This window comes from Stegodyphus dumicola, chromosome 6 (assembly GCF_044657685.1).
Source record: "Stegodyphus dumicola isolate Sdum_Otavi_A_Nest chromosome 6, ASM4465768v1".
NCBI lineage: Eukaryota > Metazoa > Arthropoda > Arachnida > Araneae > Eresidae > Stegodyphus > Stegodyphus dumicola.
In genome coordinates, this window is record NC_140773.1 from 65,613,912 (window position 1) to 65,632,371 (window position 18,460).

The 18,460-nt window shown below is 33.2% G+C and overlaps 1 protein-coding gene across 1 annotated transcript in view; it reads left to right on the forward strand.

The window, feature by feature from the left end:
* The window catches only part of LOC118185065 (ras-like GTP-binding protein Rho1), a 724,791-nt gene that overhangs the window by 653,918 nt on the left and 52,413 nt on the right, over positions 1 to 18,460 (forward strand). Inside the window, exon 3 of the mRNA XM_085818447.1 lies at positions 8,048 to 8,135. Coding sequence (XP_085674573.1) covers positions 8,048 to 8,135 — 88 coding nt within the window. The remainder of the gene's footprint in view (positions 1 to 8,047; positions 8,136 to 18,460) is intronic.

Genomic DNA, 18,460 nt, shown 5'->3' on the forward strand with positions numbered 1-18,460 from the left:
TACAGGATACGCATGGCTACATGAACATAAAAGCAAGCCAATTTTCCTCAGAAATCTTCGAAAAAAGCATCGCTTCCGTTACGCAGATACGCTCGAGTGCTGTGCTATAATTCAAAAACAATCCATTTCATCCTGCATTCAATGTTTCAGTTATAGGGGAATCAAAGATTTCTGGGGAAAACATAAAGGGGGATATAGAGGACCAAAATTTAAGCAGATTTTATGATGAAATACTGTGCGGAATTGCACATTGAAATAATACGAGTTGCTGCTCCGCGATATGTAATGTGTTCTGTTGACATAAATAGTTTATTATCCGTGAGAAATTTAAAACACGAACATGAACACAATCTCGCCAACATGCATTTAATGTGCGGCTAAACGGACTGTGGCTAAAACGGAACATCTACTGAAAGGAGGTAAAGTAAATTCCCGAGTACATTCTTTGAGCAACTGTTCCGTTGAGGTTCGCAGCTCTATAGACCAAATTCGTATAGTCGATTCTCGCATTCGTGTAACGATGCATATCTCTCAAAATCCGCAAGGACAATGATGCCTTACGCCAGTCAGATAGTTTTAGTTACCACTGAACAGCGCCTTATGCCACATCAACACGCTATTTCTGAGCACAGATTCCATTACATATAATTCTATTACATATAATAGTGCTTTTTCTTATCGTTTATCTACCATTACGTTTTTGCCACATAGTTTTTAATCGAATTGTATATTTAAGGAAGCTTGGAATGCTTCATAAAATATTACTTTTTGATAGTATATTCTTTTTAAAGACAGATGCTTTGATGGCATATGAAGCATGATAAGTTCCTATTATATCCAAAAACAAATAGCTTACTTTTATAAACAAATTTTAAAGCTAATATACCTGAATTATTTTTTCTTTTACTTATATATTCACAAGAGACAACCTGTTTATTATGATATATTTCAAATGAATAAGCGTATGGCAATATTTAATAGACTGGCATCAAAAACGTGTACAACTCCGAGGAAAGACTTTCTGTTGCAGTACTTACTTGCTCGGAGAAGGAACAAATCGCACTCATTGGCTGAAGAAAGCTACGTTACTATGGTTGCGGTATCATTAATTAGTTTCAAATTTTAAAATTTAAATGCCTCTATATCAGGGGTTCTCAACCGGTGGTTTGCGTACCACTGGTCGTACGCAAGTGAAAAATAAGTGGTACGCAAAGAAGAAAGTACTTTAACTATAAAATTCAAAAATTAAAACCCCTAACATCTTGTTTGAAATTTTTCTCTAACACTCGTAAATTTATGCGATCTGAGCTTTGTTCAAGAGTGGTTTCATATTTTCATATATAATTATGGTTCAAGAGTTATTATGGAATGTTATTATGGTTCAAGAGTTATTATGGAATGTTATTATGGTTCAAGAGGTTAGGTTAGGTTAGGTTATTCAATTACGGCAAAGCCTCGAGGGCTATCTAAGGGGAGGGATGCCTTCGGGGAGGACTTTCTAAGGGAAACTAGCTCGTATACACGTTACACATGGGGAAAACCACGAAAACACCCATGCAGCTAGCCCGTTCGCGGGATTCGAACCTCGGACCGAACTACCAGTGTTCAGCGACTTTACCGCTCGGCCGCTGGTGAGCTTATGGTTCAAGAGAGCTAAAGTTTTTCAGTTTTTGTTTAGATGGTACGCGTTAGTCGAAAGGTTGAGAACCGCTGCTCTATATCTAAATTTAAGTTTAAATGTCTGTACTTAGGGCATTTCTCGTAGTTAATATGAAATGGTTCCCTTTATTTCTGGATTTTTTTTAAATCCGAACAATTGAAAATTTAGAATAGTGATGAGTGAGCCAGTTTGGAATATTTAGTGAGTTGGATTGTTGTCCGCAAGCCTCGTGTTATTGAAGTTTCGTTGACCTCCTTAATAACTAATAATGTAATAATTTAAAAGCATATAAAAAGCAACGAACTTAAACATTAGTACATTGTTTATAAAATAGCATAATTTATTTGCTAGTGTAATTCGAAACTCATTTGCTGAACTTTGCTTTTAAATTTTGTTACCAATAGTCTTTTAAAATTAAGCAACTCGGTACCAAAGCACTTCGCTTTTGTTTAAGTACCCTTTAATTCGAAATAGAAGGCCGTCATTTGATCAACTGCTTCTTTTCAGCATTTCTGATTCTCATGAATGAGATAAATAGCTAATTAATTGAGATGATATTGGTTGGGGAAATCAATGTAGGTACATTTAGGAATGCTTATAAATGAGATTTCGTTCTAGAGGAAAAATGAAGTTCTAATTATAAATGCTCTAGTAATGACATAATTAAACTTAAACATCAAGATGATTAGTTGCTTAAAACAAGTAACAAAATAATATACTGCATTAAAAATTTAAAAGATCAAAACAATTAGCAATTTCCTCTTTCCTGCAGTAAAATACCGCAATTTTATAAACTTTTATGTGGACATGCCTCCAATAACGCCCTGAAAGTCCACGATAGTGAAGGAGAAATTACTTTGTATTCTCTCCCACAGGGCGACTGTGGAAGACAATCGACAAATCCTAATGGTGACTTATTATTGTGTACCACATGTTTAATTCGGGTACCTGTTTCATTAGGGTTTGTCGAAGCAGGAAGCATAAAAAATGACCAATGCACTTGCTAGACTTGAAATCCGGACCTTCCGACTGTTAACCGGACAGGATTGCAATTATACTCCGAAAGTACATAGCACAAAGGGAGAATGCAACTTACAGATTACCGATGTGTAGTCCTATCTTAACTCCATCAAGAGTTGCATTATTTGCCATGCGCATGGTATTATTTGACACAATGATAGTTTTCAGCTTTGTTATTCTTCATACAGTTGCACTTAATTCGGTTTCAGATTACATTTTTAAGCATATCCTCAATAAATATACATTACTCTTGTAATTTAGTATATAAGTTTGAAAGTGAGAACATGTAGCATTATTGTTATATATGCATTGCTTTTAATATTGTTAGTATTATTTGAAGGCTATATACTTCACCGATCCCGTTGACTTTGCGTTATTCTCTTTAACCAAGTAGTTCCATATCTGTTATATCATTATTGGGTTCTGCTAGACGATGTGTTCCGTAGTACATGTTCATCTAGACAATTTCTTGTGTTTCTGAATCGTACAGTTACACAGTAAAGTGTTCAGTAAAGTAAAGTGTTCAGTTTTGTTCAGTAAAGTGTGGATGTATATATTACTTTTGTTATTTCAACATAAATTCATTTTGTTACGTATATTTATATTTGCATTTTTCGGGTTTTTCTGGAGCACACGTGCATTTGTTGCTGATCAAAGTATGCATAAATCTGTATGTAGTTATATCAGTTATAGATTTTGTGCATTAGAGTTCTTTGCGGAAGCATTCTTTTGTTTTACTGATTACGTTCGGCCTGTCTTGGGTTATTCTGCCTAGCAGAGTCTGAGCTCGTAATAGTTCAGTTCTTCCATATTTTAAAAAAGTTTTCATCAGGATGTGTCGTTGTGTTAGTATTAAATGTCAGTGTTGGAAGGTTCTTTTAAGTAGAGTTCTTTTGTGAACGGACATTTGAAAACATAATAGTCCGCTTCATCTAATTCTCGGAAAGAACATATTTTCGTTATCTGCCAGGGTCCTTTTGCAGAAGCAATCCGGGAAGCATATTTCACAGGTGCACATCAGCTTAGCCACTGAGGGAGGGGTTTCGAAAATGAACTAATGAGCTTCTTTTGCTCTTGTGATGGTAAATCTTCGTGCGTGTGAGAGTATGTTGCTTACATTTTAATTTGCATTAGTTTCGCAGTTATAAATGTATAGCGTAAAAGTAGGAAATCTCGTAGTGCTTTCATTTTATGAGTTTAATTAAACGCTGACATTTCACTTTCACGATTTTTATCACGCATAGATATTTGGATTGATATTCATGGCATATTATCGCTCTTTACACCGAAAAAATGACTCAAGCTACAAGTAGCCTCGAATATTATACATTTACTAACAAATGTGCATTAAGAGAATTCACATGTATAGTTTTTTGTTTTATTTTTTATTGAGTTGAGAAGGACTGGAAGTGTTACAATGAATCTAGTGTTTTCTTATTTCACTGCTTGCATTCTTTTGATTTTGAAAGTGTAATATTCAGAATACATATTGTGTATGATCTGATTATATCCATTGTTAACATATTGTTAACATTAAAAATTATATATGAATAAACTGAATATATTCGTTGTGAATAAATAAATTCATGCTGTTTGATAAGTATTTCTTGTGAAGACAGTATATTTAAGAGCGAGCAGTTATTAAGTGTGAAATTTAGCACACTGAATGCAAATTAGTGAATTACGAATGCAAATCAGTGAAGTTCACTTTGAATTAAATTCTGCATTGGCTATTATTATAGAACATCGTTTTCATACAGATTGCAATAAAAAGTGCTGACTTCTATTTACATATGTAACTGGTGTAAATATTTTTCTCATACGCATAGTTTTATGTAAAGATAGCATTTGGGCCTCAGATGTGTATCACATATTTCTTTCGTCTTATTTATCACTTATTAAGTAGCATTTTGCATGAATATTTTGTGGAGTATCCAACATGTGTTTGTATTTATTTCAAATTCTTTCAACCAGGTAGTGAAATCTTCATAATTGCTTATATTTGATCTAACTTCACAATGAAAATTTTCAGAAGAAATAGACGATGTACAGAAATTTGCACAGAAAATTGCGTGTAAAAATGTTTTCCACTATCTTGCTTAAATCTTAAAGTGCGCGAAAGGTCATGTGACATGACATAAATATTACTGGATGCTCATTAGTCAATCCAAGAAGCCACTCCCTCGGTGGTTATACAGATGTGCACTTGTGAAATATGCATCCGGGAATGGACAATGACCTGACAAATATTGTGTTAGAAAACCTCGTGCACTTCTGTTTGTTGTCGATTTTTGGAAAGAATTCGGATGTGTGACGATCCGTTGTCCCTTCATCCCACTGTTGTTGTCAGATATTTTGTGTGTGCATGTTTAGCATATTCCTCAGGTGGGTACTGGGAAACGGAGCATGCTTCTCCTTTGAAAATGCATCTTAAATATATTACTATTTCCTTCATAAGCAAGGTTTCAGCAATGATCTGATGCTGTTATCTGGACGGTAGTCAAAACTGAATGAATACAAAATCGGCGGTTTGTAATCGACACATCTGTTATTCAAAAAGAAGGTTTTCATTATACACTCTTGGACAAAAGAAAAACGACTCGCCAAGAAGTATTTATCCGAATGGGACGAAAATCGGTAGAAATGATGTACATGTACAAAAAAAAAAAAAAAAAAAAAAAAAAAAAAAAAAAAAAAAAAAAGATTACAGTTTGAGAAAAATTGGATGATTTATTGAAGTGATAAAGCTTCACAAAGTGAAAATGTCACTAACGCGTTTGTCCACCTCTGGCCCATATGCAAGCAGTTATTTGGCTTGGCATCGATTGATAGAGGTTGCGGATGTCCTTCTGAGTGATATCGTGCCAAAATCTGTCCAACTGGCGCGTTAGATCGTCAACATCCCGAGCTGGTTGGAGGGCGCTGTCCATAATGCTCCAAACGTACTCAATAGGAGAGAGGTACGGCGACCTTGCTGGCCAAGGTAATGTTCAGCAAGCACTAAGCAGTAGAAACGTGTGCAGTGTGGAAGCGGACATTATCTTGCTGAAATGTAAGCCCAGGGTGGCGTGACATGAAGGGCAACATAACGGGCCTTAGAACTTCGTCGACGTACCGCTGTGCTGTAAGGTTGCAACGGATGACAACCAAGGGGTCCTACTATGAAATGAAATGGCACTCTAGACCATCACTCCTGGATGTCGGCCTGTCTGCCGGAAGACAGTCAGGTTGTTATCACACCACTGTCCGGGGCGTCTCCAGACTCGCCTGCGCTGGTCATCGGGGCTCAGTTTAAAGCGGGACTCATCACTGAAGACTATTCTACTCTAGTCAGTGACATTCCAGTGCGAATGAGCCCGACACCACTGCAAACGGGCTTGACGCTGTACAGAAGTAAATGTTAGTCGGCGCAAGGTGCGCCGTGACCTTAGCCCCCTTTTTTGAGCCGTCTTTGAATTGTCCTTGCAGTTACTGAAGCACTAGTTGCACGTACAATCGATGATAATGATGCATCTGGGGCTGTGAGTGCCGCTTTGACGATTGCTCGGTCTTCACGTTTCGTCGTTTCTCTAGGCCTACCGCTTCTTTCTTGACGCTGTGTGCGGCCATGGTTCACCCATTCCTGCCAAAATCTTCTAATAGTGGCATCGCTCCTGCTCAAAAGTCGAGCTATTCGCCGATAAGACCAGCCGGCTTCTTTGGGCCAACTACACGACCTTTCGCAAATTCTGACATCTGCGCATATTGTTCGCGCACCTGTTTGCGAGGCATAGTTACTGATTTCGTTGCGAGGCATAGTTCATCGACTTTACAGCGGCCGAACTGTAAAGTCGATGAAACCTGGTAATTTGACCTAGGTTAGATTCCCTGTTAACGGAACTGGCTGCATTGGCGTTTTCGTAGTTCTCCTCCTGTATAGCGTGGATACGAGGCAGCCATGTATAACGAACCAGTTTCTCTTAGAAAGTCCTCCATGAAGGTATCCCTCCACTTTTGCAGATAGTCCCCTTGTGCTTTGCCGCAATCAATTAAACCTAAACCATCTGAAGAGTTTTTATTGTACTATTGGTTCAGTTGATGTTTTCCAACTAGGATGGGGTCGATCAATGAGAGATTTTGGTTTGCTTTTATATCTGTTAGCTAACCTATATAAAGATGTGTTTATGCAATTTTGCACTGAAAAGCAACTTATTCATATAAAAATATTAGAGAGATTAAGATGTTATAGATTATTCTTTTTAAGATAATTGAGATAAATCAATTTTGTATTTTCAAAATTTAAAAAGTTCGTGTAATGAATTTTTCGGATATTGTAATTCCGGCTACATTTTCACTTCGCTTAACATAGATTCTTTAATTGGTAGAAAAATGTTTAGATACTGTACATTTCTGCTAAAATTTTCATACCTACATCAACTTGATATACTATGTTTACACGCCTAGATTTCGATTCATAATCGTTTATTTCCTTTTTCGAATGTAATCTATCTCTATAGTGAAGACGGTAGTCCTTTTAGACAAATGCCTAATTCTAACCTCATTTTATTGTAAGCAAGTAATTATCTATTTTTTTACATAAAAAATAATAACATTCAATGCGTAATACTGGAACTGCACGCGAATCATAAAACATTTATCATATATTAGTTAATATTTTTATTTCTATTCATTCTTATATATACATAAATTGTATTTAAGGAGAAGAAGATAAATTGTAGTTAGCTTGCCAAAATTGTATGTAATGTATATAAATAATTGTAATAAAGTAAATTATAACTGAGTACTTTTATTTAAAAGAAATGTGCATTTATTTATCATAAAAAATCACAAAATTCATTACCTATCGCGTAGACATTCAAACTCAATTCGCTGATTTATTAACATTAATACAAGAGAAATGTTTCCATAGGCGCTTCAAAAAGAACTCATGAAGCAATCTAAGCATTAAAACAAATTCATTATCCATTTATCGCATTTAATTTCATTTTATGCTATATTTCTTATTTTCGTTTTTCCTCTGTAAAAAATGTTAAAGGCGAAGAAAAGATTGATCCTTATTATTACCTTAAAAGTTGTTGTACAACTGCTTTAAGAAACATTTTAAAGAAACTTCTTTTCTCTACAAGCAAGTTGATTACATTAAGATTTTTTCAAAACTGTGTTGAAAGTACATATAATTGATCAGACTGATGAATTGCATTGAGAAACCTGATTTAAAGTGTTAAAATACCTTTCAGAATAGAATTTTTCGCCAAAATGTCACTGAATTGATTCCATAATAAAAATTAAAACGCCATTGTGATAAATTTTGAGTATATTATTAACCTTCACTTTCTGCAGTGCAATATAAATTTATTTTTCTTGCAGATATACACGCCTACCGGTTTCGAGAGGTACACAGCAACCTACTGCGTCGGAGGCTATAGAATTCATTTCACATTATGGGATACATCAGGTAAACAATTTTTTTTTCAAAATTCTTTGATGTTCCCCCAATATGCTAAGCATCTCATTTTATCATACACGAAGCATAAAACCGAAAAATTAATTTATTTGTAGACCAATGAAGTACAATGGCTCTCTAAATATATTCCCTTTATATTATCCATACATTTCCTGGCTCAATGAATTTCATTTTTAATTTCAAATCTCATTTTAATAGAGAAAATTGGAAATATTTTTCTATAGTTATGTTTGCCGAAGGCGCTAGCAAACAAACTAGGAAACTAAAAATGTATTTATTTAAGATTGCTGAGCCATCTATTATTCTATCGACACGGAGCATTTGAAATATTCTATTACACGTGTTCCGAGATTAGTTTTTGGAATATTTTATCTCTTTGCAATGATTGCATCCATAGAAAAAATTATAATCCCCATATAGGAGTACAAATGGGAATTTTTATTTCAAATTATTATTTGCTGTATAATGTATATGATGTGCCATTACAACAAAATCAGCAACATGAGACTACTATTTGTCAAGGTAAAAGTAATTAATCTTATGCTTTTTTGTTTTTGTTTTTGTTTTGTTCATTGTGATTTGAAAAGCAAAAGTGATGTTCACTTAAAAGATTCATTGTTTCTAAGACATTCAAAAATAGTTATCGTGAATAATAACTTTGTTCTCTAGTTTAATGTTTTCGTCTTAGTTCCTTTGGACTATTTTTCTGCTCTTTGCATTTAGCTATTTTAATTATTCAAAAGCTGTTGCTCTGAAATAATTCTTTGTTTCTTCCGTTATTCACAAAGTATTTAAATATTTTTCTCGTTGCCATTAAACATTCTTTCGCTAAAAGCAATCACAATAATCTTATTGTTATGTCATATTCTTTGTTCAGTTAAAAACAATTGTTTGCTTTCAATATGAAATTATGCTTGTAAATTGTTTTACTTCCCTGTATAGAATTCATATTCTCTTCTTAAAATTTCTATTTTGGAGTTTGATTCTTGGGGAATTCGCGATATTTTTCCTCAAAAGAACTTATATACCAACTAAACAACAGCCGTTTTGTCTCGTCTGCAGGATAACTATATATACCAGCCAGGCAAAGAAAGTTATTTTCCTCCTTTAAAGCACACATATCATACGCCCATAATAAAAATCCAGAAAACAATATTCCATGTATACACGTTGGTAATTACTGAAGCGTTCTTTTAACTTCATTCTTTTAAATTTATCCACGAAATCTTCAGCTAGTCAATCAGATTTCCTTACAGGCTGCCGGAAGCCTGAAAGGATTCAGTGTATATTGTTCAAGTACTTCAATGTACAATGTTCAAGGTCAATGTACATTGATCCAAATCCATAAATTTAATTTAATTTATAATAATTGTTTCAGGAACTGTTACTGAAAGAGTTTACAATTTTTTATTTTTTTTAATCTCTTCATTTCTGTACTGTACAGCATCATTGGTCAATAATGAATTAATCATAGCTTTTACTTTATATAGAATAAATCATAGATATATTATTTCATAGATTTTTCTTTGTTTCAACTTTGTTTTATATACCATTCATCTATACAAGCTTCATACACACACTCGGAAACTTACTAATCACATTCCAATATGTGCATGACTTTTAGTTAACACTATTAATTTCTTCCTGAGAAAATGTGAATAAATTAAAATTAAACTATAAGCATAAGCACACTAAAGCTAAAATTGCTACGAAACTTCATATTTTTGCTCCTTTTATAATTTATTTTCATACTTCGTTTCGGTTTTCAAACTCCATTATTGGTTTCCATTTTATTACAACAAACTCTTTAATAAAAGAACCAGACTGTCATCAATACCATTAGTTTGCGCTAACAATATGAAGGAAGTCCATTAAAAGCTGACAAAAGTTCTACAAATTATCCTATGCTAAAATATAACTCAAATATATGTGATAATTTTAAAATAATTGCTGTCTTCGTACTGATGACAATACGATATAAAATATAGCTGTTCTTTTAAGGATAAGATAGAAGAGGTGTGGAAAATCATCTTGCTCAAAACAATTAACCTCGACCAGTGTCATCGGAAAACAAAAATAGGAATATATTATTACCCACTTGTCAGTCTTACATTTTCCTCCATTCCACATTAAACTAGTATTTAAGTTATAAATTTATTAAGGCAATCACATACAACAGGTTAGGATTCACCTAGCTGAGAAACGGTTTCCATAACGAAAGATATGTCACAATCTACGATGGCATTTTATGGTAGCGTAAATTAGAAAAATATGTTATAAACCAGAAATTCCGTCTGCAAAGAGGCAGGCAAAGAAGCCCCATGGCTGTCATCAAATAATATTTGCAAAGGAATTTGTGTAGAACTACAGAAGAAATATTTATTAAAACGAAAACGATCTTTTGAAATCCTGAAGAGCCATGAGATGCAATGTCTTTGAAATCTCACTATATGCATTCCAACCTAGCTTGTTTCTTTATCCATTCTGTAAGAATGGCGAATGAGCAGGATGAGCATGTACTTCATACAACTTGCAATAAGAAAAGAAAAAAATATCAAGGCCCAGCATGTTTCTTGATTTTTGTTAGGTGTTAGAAAGCTATTCCTCAGACACGTCCTGCAGGAAATTGTACTGTTTCACATGCATTGTACTGTTTCACATGCTAAAAGATTTCTTTTCTTGGTGTAGATATAAATTTATGCGCATTCATGTAATTTTGATGTGCATCACAAATTATCCTTGCTAATAGAAAATTTCTGATTACATTCAGCAGCAAACGCATGCTAAATCCATGTACATTTTTTCATAAAGTAAGAAATGTTTCTTAAGAGTGGGTAACATTAGAAGAGTTTTCTTACTAATTACAGTAAAAATTCGATCTGTCATTTCTGCAAGAACAATTTTCTCCAACTAAAAAAATAAGCCATTTTTGGTCCCGAATGAATTTTTGGTCTGTGTATGTAAATTTATTTTTTTCTGCATCTAATCCTTTTCTGAATTATTATTTTACTTAAAAACATTTTCCTGGAACGGTATTTCCGACACAGATGATGTAAAGATAAAATAAATAAATAAAATAAAATAAAAATTTAAAACAAAAGAAAATCTGAAATTATTCAGATATTATCGTCACACCAGAGGGTTTATTACGGTTTCCTATGCTCTTGTTAAACACCGTTAAAGTTGCACTGCAGAAGATGACTGCTGATCCTCAAGCTATTCAAAGCCTCACAGCATAATATCCTCTCCGAAGAAGCTGTCTACTCTCCGCTACGCCACTTCTGGGGGCCAGGCAGAGTAGACTGCCTGTGGTCATGTCTAAAACAAATTATTCACTTAGTTCCTAGCTTCAATCATCATTCTCTGTCTGGTACTTATTCGACTAATTTAAAGGAAGTCCTGCCAAATGATGCGGCAAAGCATTTTTTGATAAGCAAAAGAAGATGAGTAAGTTGAGTGCAAGTCTACTTAAGATGGTATCTGAATCCGTGTCATCTAAATTAAGAAAGCTATTTAGCCAATTTTCGACTTCGCTTAGTAACATACATAGAAGATCTTTACATATTAGTAACAAGCACATGAAACATCCGCTTAGTAACACAGGAAACATCCGCTTAGTAACATACACAAGGAAAACTTTACATAATCATAGATGCAAAACCGTACTAATCTTAATGGAGAGTATTGAACTGCTGAAGTGTTGCTCGAGTTAAATGAGCCAAAGACATAATAACCTTAAATTACTCTACAGCAAAGAACCAGTATTGACAGGTAACAGTCTAATTCTCTTAAGAAAATCTGAGTCTAATGTAATCAACTATGTTTGGTAAACGTAGATTAAAAAATTTACATAAGTACTAGCCGTACCCCGATACTGAATAAACTGAGTGACTTGAAATCTTCAGGCTTAATCATAATACTGTAAACTATCCAATAGCTCACATTCCACCTCATTCCTTTCTGTTATCAATCGTCAAAGAAATAGTCACGATATGAACGTAAAGCCATTGCCGATCTAAGCACCTTATGTACTGCAACATTTTAATACAATTTAATTTAATAGTACCTACGGACAATTTTACAGTGGATGCAGCATAAAACTATGCCTCATACTTAGGCTGTTAATACATACCCCAGTCACAATTTATCTCACAATAGTTATAATGATAATACATCTCAGTTCGGGGATAGTTAATGTGTAATTAAACCTAAGAAAGTCGCGATGAAGGTATTGAAAGATTGCATTAGTACCATCCTAAGAGGCCTAGAATTGACGCAGTAGCCAAAACATAACCATTCATTGTCTACAAACCAATAATTAATCTGCACCGTTCGACAAAGTTCAAAATGCGCAGAAACACTAGACAAATTATTATTCTAACTACATTATAGTTACATTGTTAGCACAATACGTAAGAGCATAAAAAAAATTATGCACCTTAACATTTTCCAGATCCTTGGGAAAAAGCTCTGTAAGGATATAATGCAAAACCTCTTTATTGCTTTTTGAGTTTGGGGCCGTTTGTGTTGTTAGAATAATTGGACTGTATAGAGCCGAAGACTTTTGTCAAATTACTGCAATTCCTTCTCCATGAGTCACGTTTTGCAGCATAAAAAAGCTACCTTTTCCCTTAAAGATTTTTTTTTTCTGTAGATGTTATTATTTCTCATTAATGTTTATATATACATATATATTATATATATATGAAGCGAGTGAAAGATATTTTTATTTTATTTTTCGAAAATGCATTATCCTATTGATACAGAAATGAATTCTTTAACCAAGAATGATGTGCTACGCTATATAGTGACATGTGCGCCTTTCTAAGGAGAAAGTAGTATGAAGTGTATAATGTAATGTTTATTTGGTAATGTACTCATTATTTTTGCTTCTGCTTCGCTACTGATAGACATTCTTTTCTCGAAATATTAATATAAATACTCTAACACGAAAATTTTCAAGAAATTATTAGTGCAAATCTCAGGCTGCGAAGGTTCGGTGAATTTCACTCGCCCGGCCAATGTTTTCTTTTTCCCAGCGATAAGCTACTGATACAGTACTCAGTTATCTTCAAATGCAAATACTTTTTAAGATCCACATATTTTTTTTGGCGGGGAATCCGTTCTATTAGTTTTCTTTCTTTCTGAAACTCCTAATAAATAGAGTGGCTGCATTTATATCTCGAGCCAAGGGGGTCGTTAGACATCGCCAAATAGTTCCTTTGTATTATCATTTCTCGTTAACGAACTGCAATATCTATAAAAATTAAGAAAAATAATTATTTTAAGAAAAGTATTACATCGCAACATTTAATAAATAGTATTAAAAATAATATTTCACGCACTGGCTACCAAATTAACTTCTCCTTAAGTACTACTAAATTAAAAACTATGCATTGCAAATAGTTTTGTGTTTATCTTCTAGCGATGTTGCAAGCATATACACAGTAAAAAATAAAAGCATAGAATAAAACTCTGAGGCTGTGCATAAAAACTATAGCATAATAGAAAACAATGCGACGAAATGAAATAATGAAGTAAAAGTTTCGCAATTTATTGAAAGGAAAATGATGTTCAGTATCGAAAAAATAGAATGAAATTTGTTAATAAAATTTCTGCAAGATTAGAAAGAATTATATTTTCAAATTTATTTCCGAGCCGAATTGTTTTAAATGACATAATGATCTTAAAGAACAATAATAAGCTCTATTTTCTGTTGGAACTTTTCAATTAAAAATGTGTATACTTTCATATCATACCCCTTTTTTAACTATAATTTGCAGCGTTTTAATTAATTTGAAGTGCATCAGTAACTAAAGTATAGTCATCAAAAGTTTAAAAATGTCAGTTCATAAGAGTATTTGCGCTAGTTGTTATTAGTCTTCCAATTTTTTTAACTATATACAGGAGAAATAAATATTATGATTTCGAAATATAAACAACTTTCCACTTTAGAAGTATAAATTTTTCGAATAACTTCAATAACACTCACCTTAAGAGACTTAAGACTTGACTTTATTTGTAGCTCTTTTTTAGATCATACTAACAATATAAGAATTAAACGAAGGAGAGAATTAAGTTTCTGTACTATGACAATTAATTATAATAAAAAGAATTTCTGAACTTTTGACAGTTCATGTTTTGCAACAATTTAAGAAAAATACCTAAAATGATTTTCAAGTGATTCAGTGCAATTTATAAAACGTGGTTCTAAACCCTTAAATGAAATCATTATTCATAAGAGCCCTTCTTTGGAAAATTTCTTCCGTATAGTATTTTTAGTCAAATTTCAATTTTTAAAAGTTATTGCCTCAAATTTCTTTTTTAAAACCCTTTATCTGCTATTAAATTTGAAACTAGATAATTCAGTTTTCTATTTAATTATTTTCTGTGCTTAACAGCTTAATTTTCTTTTTTCGTATTATTAAACTAACCAAGACCAATGATTAACTACCGATGACTGATGATTTATTTTTTGTAACCATTTGAAAAGAAACTCAAATGGAATAATAGGATTACAAAATGTTACATGTAATGAATTTTTTAAGGCTCAAAATGAACTAATAGGATAATTTAAAGCCATATTAATTGATTTTCTTTTCATTTATTAGCTCTTTTATATGCATAGTTTTATTTGATTCTATTTCATTATTTTCTGAGCTTAAATTTTATATTGCCAGATACGAGAATTATCCTAAATCTAGAATTATATAATTTTTCTTCTATACTTTCAAACTAATCTCTCTCATTTTTTAACAGTTTTATCTTTTATATTTAAATCTGTTTCGATAAATAGGGTTGATTTCAAAATTTTCTGTTATTGGCAAATACGGATAGAAGTAGGGCGGGACAAGAGCATTTTATTGTTGTTGTACAGGTACGGTCCCTTTGCCCTAAACTGCGCAACGCACAATTTTGAGGGAGAACACTCGGCGAATGGATATGAGGGTCTCTCATCTCTGTTCCTCTAACACCAAACCTTTCAAGAAGACTCTAGGTTCGCCAGTATTTTAAATGATCCCATGCCGCAACGATATGGCAGTCAACATTGCTAACCAGTAAACCGATTAGGTTAGCATAATTGGTGAAGCATTGGCAAAAGATACTTTATGTGTCATACTGGTCGTCAGATTTGAGGGAATGATTGAATCTTGTCATCTGGTGCCACCCAACAGCGAGTATTCGCAAGACAAAGGTTCCCAGTATGTGATCCTTACAGTGTGATCAAAATCAGCCCCAAAAAATCGTATAGGAAAACCTCTCACAGATATTAAAAACTGTAAATTTATTAAACAGTATTTAGTACAAATGCCTTATGCAGACGTCTCTGTAAGTTACGTTTCTATGATTGTCAACAAGTAGTTGGAAGTTACAAAGCAGAGAAAAATGCCCCCGATATTTCAAAAGAAAATAGACGTGCCCAATGCTCTCTCTTCTTAGAAGAATAAAGTTGTCCTTTACAGAAGTTTCTGGTTAAGTAGGTTACCACTCGCGGCAGAAACACAAGAGTTCATGTGATCTATTATGCTTCCTTTTAACTAAATAACTGGAAAAATGTACTCCGCAAATATTGACGTTATACTTGAAACTATACAACTGCTCGAATCATCAAGCGGAAATACTATTGTGTTATCATCCTAAAAACCTGTCATATGTATTTTATTATCATTTTCTTATTTAGTAATTTGTCCCAGATTTCAGTGGTTCCTGAATGTCATAAATGAGATTATTAGATATGATCGATCAGGAAACTATCTGACGAACCTCGTTTTTACGGCTAAAAGTAATATGAGCCATAGTCAATTTAACAAGAAACAAAGAAGGCGTAATAACTAATAGCAAAATAGACTTTAAGTGAAGAATCAAGGTATTGGTGTTCAGTATTTTAGACTTATGATCGAAAAGTCATGATATAGGTGATCAACACATATATTTGCAGAGCATCGTTTTATTATCATTGTTGCAAGATCCATTACGACAAAATGATAACATACTAAGATTCAGCTGAATTAATTTCGGATTTCGGGACGAGTAGTAGACCTAGTTTTCACCTGGAGGACAGTACCCTCTCTCTTACAAGGATTTGAAGAACCGAGGAGAAAGCTCAAGAAATAAACGGAGAATTCTTGGGATTAATATTTTAACTGCATCCCAAAGCGAACGAGAAAAACGGAGCTAAGCAGTTTTATTGAGACCATGATGTAAATAGATGTACCGCTTTTACTGGACGTAGAAGTATCCTTATTATGTACTCATTCTGAAACATCTATTACTGTCCATACGGGTTGCATTTTCTGCGATCACCGTACTATGCTCTGCCATGCTTGTTGTTTTTTTATGTTTCTCCTGGTCTTCTCTTACTTTCGCAATACCCACTTTATCATTTTAATAAGAATGTCGCAAGCTTGGCATTTTTAATTTCATTGAAAATTTTAGACCATTATCTTTATTAAAGAATGTCGCTGTTTTTTGATAATAATAAAATAATGTATTACTTATTTGAGCTCGTACTTATTTTCCTTTTATCAAACGTAATTAATTCGGTGAAATAAGATTTTTCATTTGCTGTATTATATAGCTCCATAAATTCGCTTTCTTTGATATGCATTTGAATAATATTAAACTTTCTTTGATATGCATTTGAATAATATTAAGTACTATAATCTAATTATTTTTGTAACTGAGTCGAAAATAAAACCGATTCTATCAAATAAACAACTGTTATTATTTTTATAACTTTCTCTAAGGGCAACATAAGGCTTCAGATAATGGTATTTATGACTGCTTTTTAAAATCACAAACTATTTCAGTACAGCATATCTTGAGAATTCCGATAGGCAGTCTCTCCCGCTGGAAATAATGTATAGAGACATTAAGTTAATTGGAAAAGCCATAGAGATGAAAAATTAGCAAACCCTTCGCCGGGAATCGAACCGCAAACCTCTAGAACACCAGCTCTGCGTGCAGAACCATTACACCACGAAGGCACGCTAGGAAGGCGGGAGAAATACCTTATATACTTCCCTTTTAAAGGGCGACTGAGGTTTTTAGGGGACCCAATCGCTAAATCGTGGATGAGGAGAATCATCATCCAACACCCTTTTAATTCACCTTTTTAGTTCATCACGAAGGCACGCTAGGAAGGCGGAAGAAATACCTTATAAATGTTTTAATCCGTATAGTGTTGTTACTGCTCTCTTTCAAATCGTTGAGTATATCAATCAAAAAGTCATTAAGGTTTTATAAAATACGAAATAAATATCAAAACATATATATAACCGCCGTGTAAATATTGAATATTTTTAATTACATAGATCATGATATAAATGAATTTTCATTATTTAAATCAATCTGATTCAAAAATACGAAACGAATATTTTAATAATAATAATATATCTTAAATTTTGCCGAATCGCGGGACACTCGAATGAAAAGTGAAACGACACATTTATTGTGATTCTACTCAAAATCTCATTTCGAGACTAATAGCTCCTTTTGGACTAAAACGTGATTATTGGGTTTATATGATACTCATCATGTGCGGCTAAAATTAAAATTCTGTAGCTCTCATGCATGAATTGTATAAAGAAATTAACGAAATTTTAGGGAAACATAGAAGTGATCATATAAAAATGACACGTACAAGAATCATTAATTTCTATTTCTTGAAATTCTCTTTGACAATTTTTATTTAAATTCTCCAGTGTCACGATTTTATTTTCATTTATAAGCCCAAAAATATTATGAGGGCTAAAAGAGTATTTTTTGCACTTAGTGCATTTTATTGAAACCCGTGTTATTTAAAAGTTTTTTTACATATTTTGTTCACTGGCATTTATTCCAAACTATTCACATATCTCTGAATACTGTCTCTCTCTTCCAGACAGAATCACATCAACTACTCAAGAACAAGGTACTGCACTTTTAAACAGCATTATTGTCCTACCTTCTTTTTGCTTTCCTGACTCTTCCCTTTTCAGACAGTATTTAAGATCTTCTCAACTTAATACACGCATCATGTTTTTCTCAAGAAATGACATCAATACATGATACTTCATATCCATAAAAATGCAGGCTTTAGATGGATGTATCCTCGCAGAATGGTTTTCATAATCCTGTGTACGATAGCGCTTGAATAATTTTATGCTTATGATCGAAAATTCTTGCGTAACAGGACTGCTTTTGAAATATATTTCCTTCTCAACGCACAAAACATTATTTTAAGTTTCAAATTCCTTTCGTTACCATATACCCTATGCTTCTTTTCCTATCCAGACGCACAAAAAAAAAAAAAAAAAAAAAAAAAAAAAAAAAGA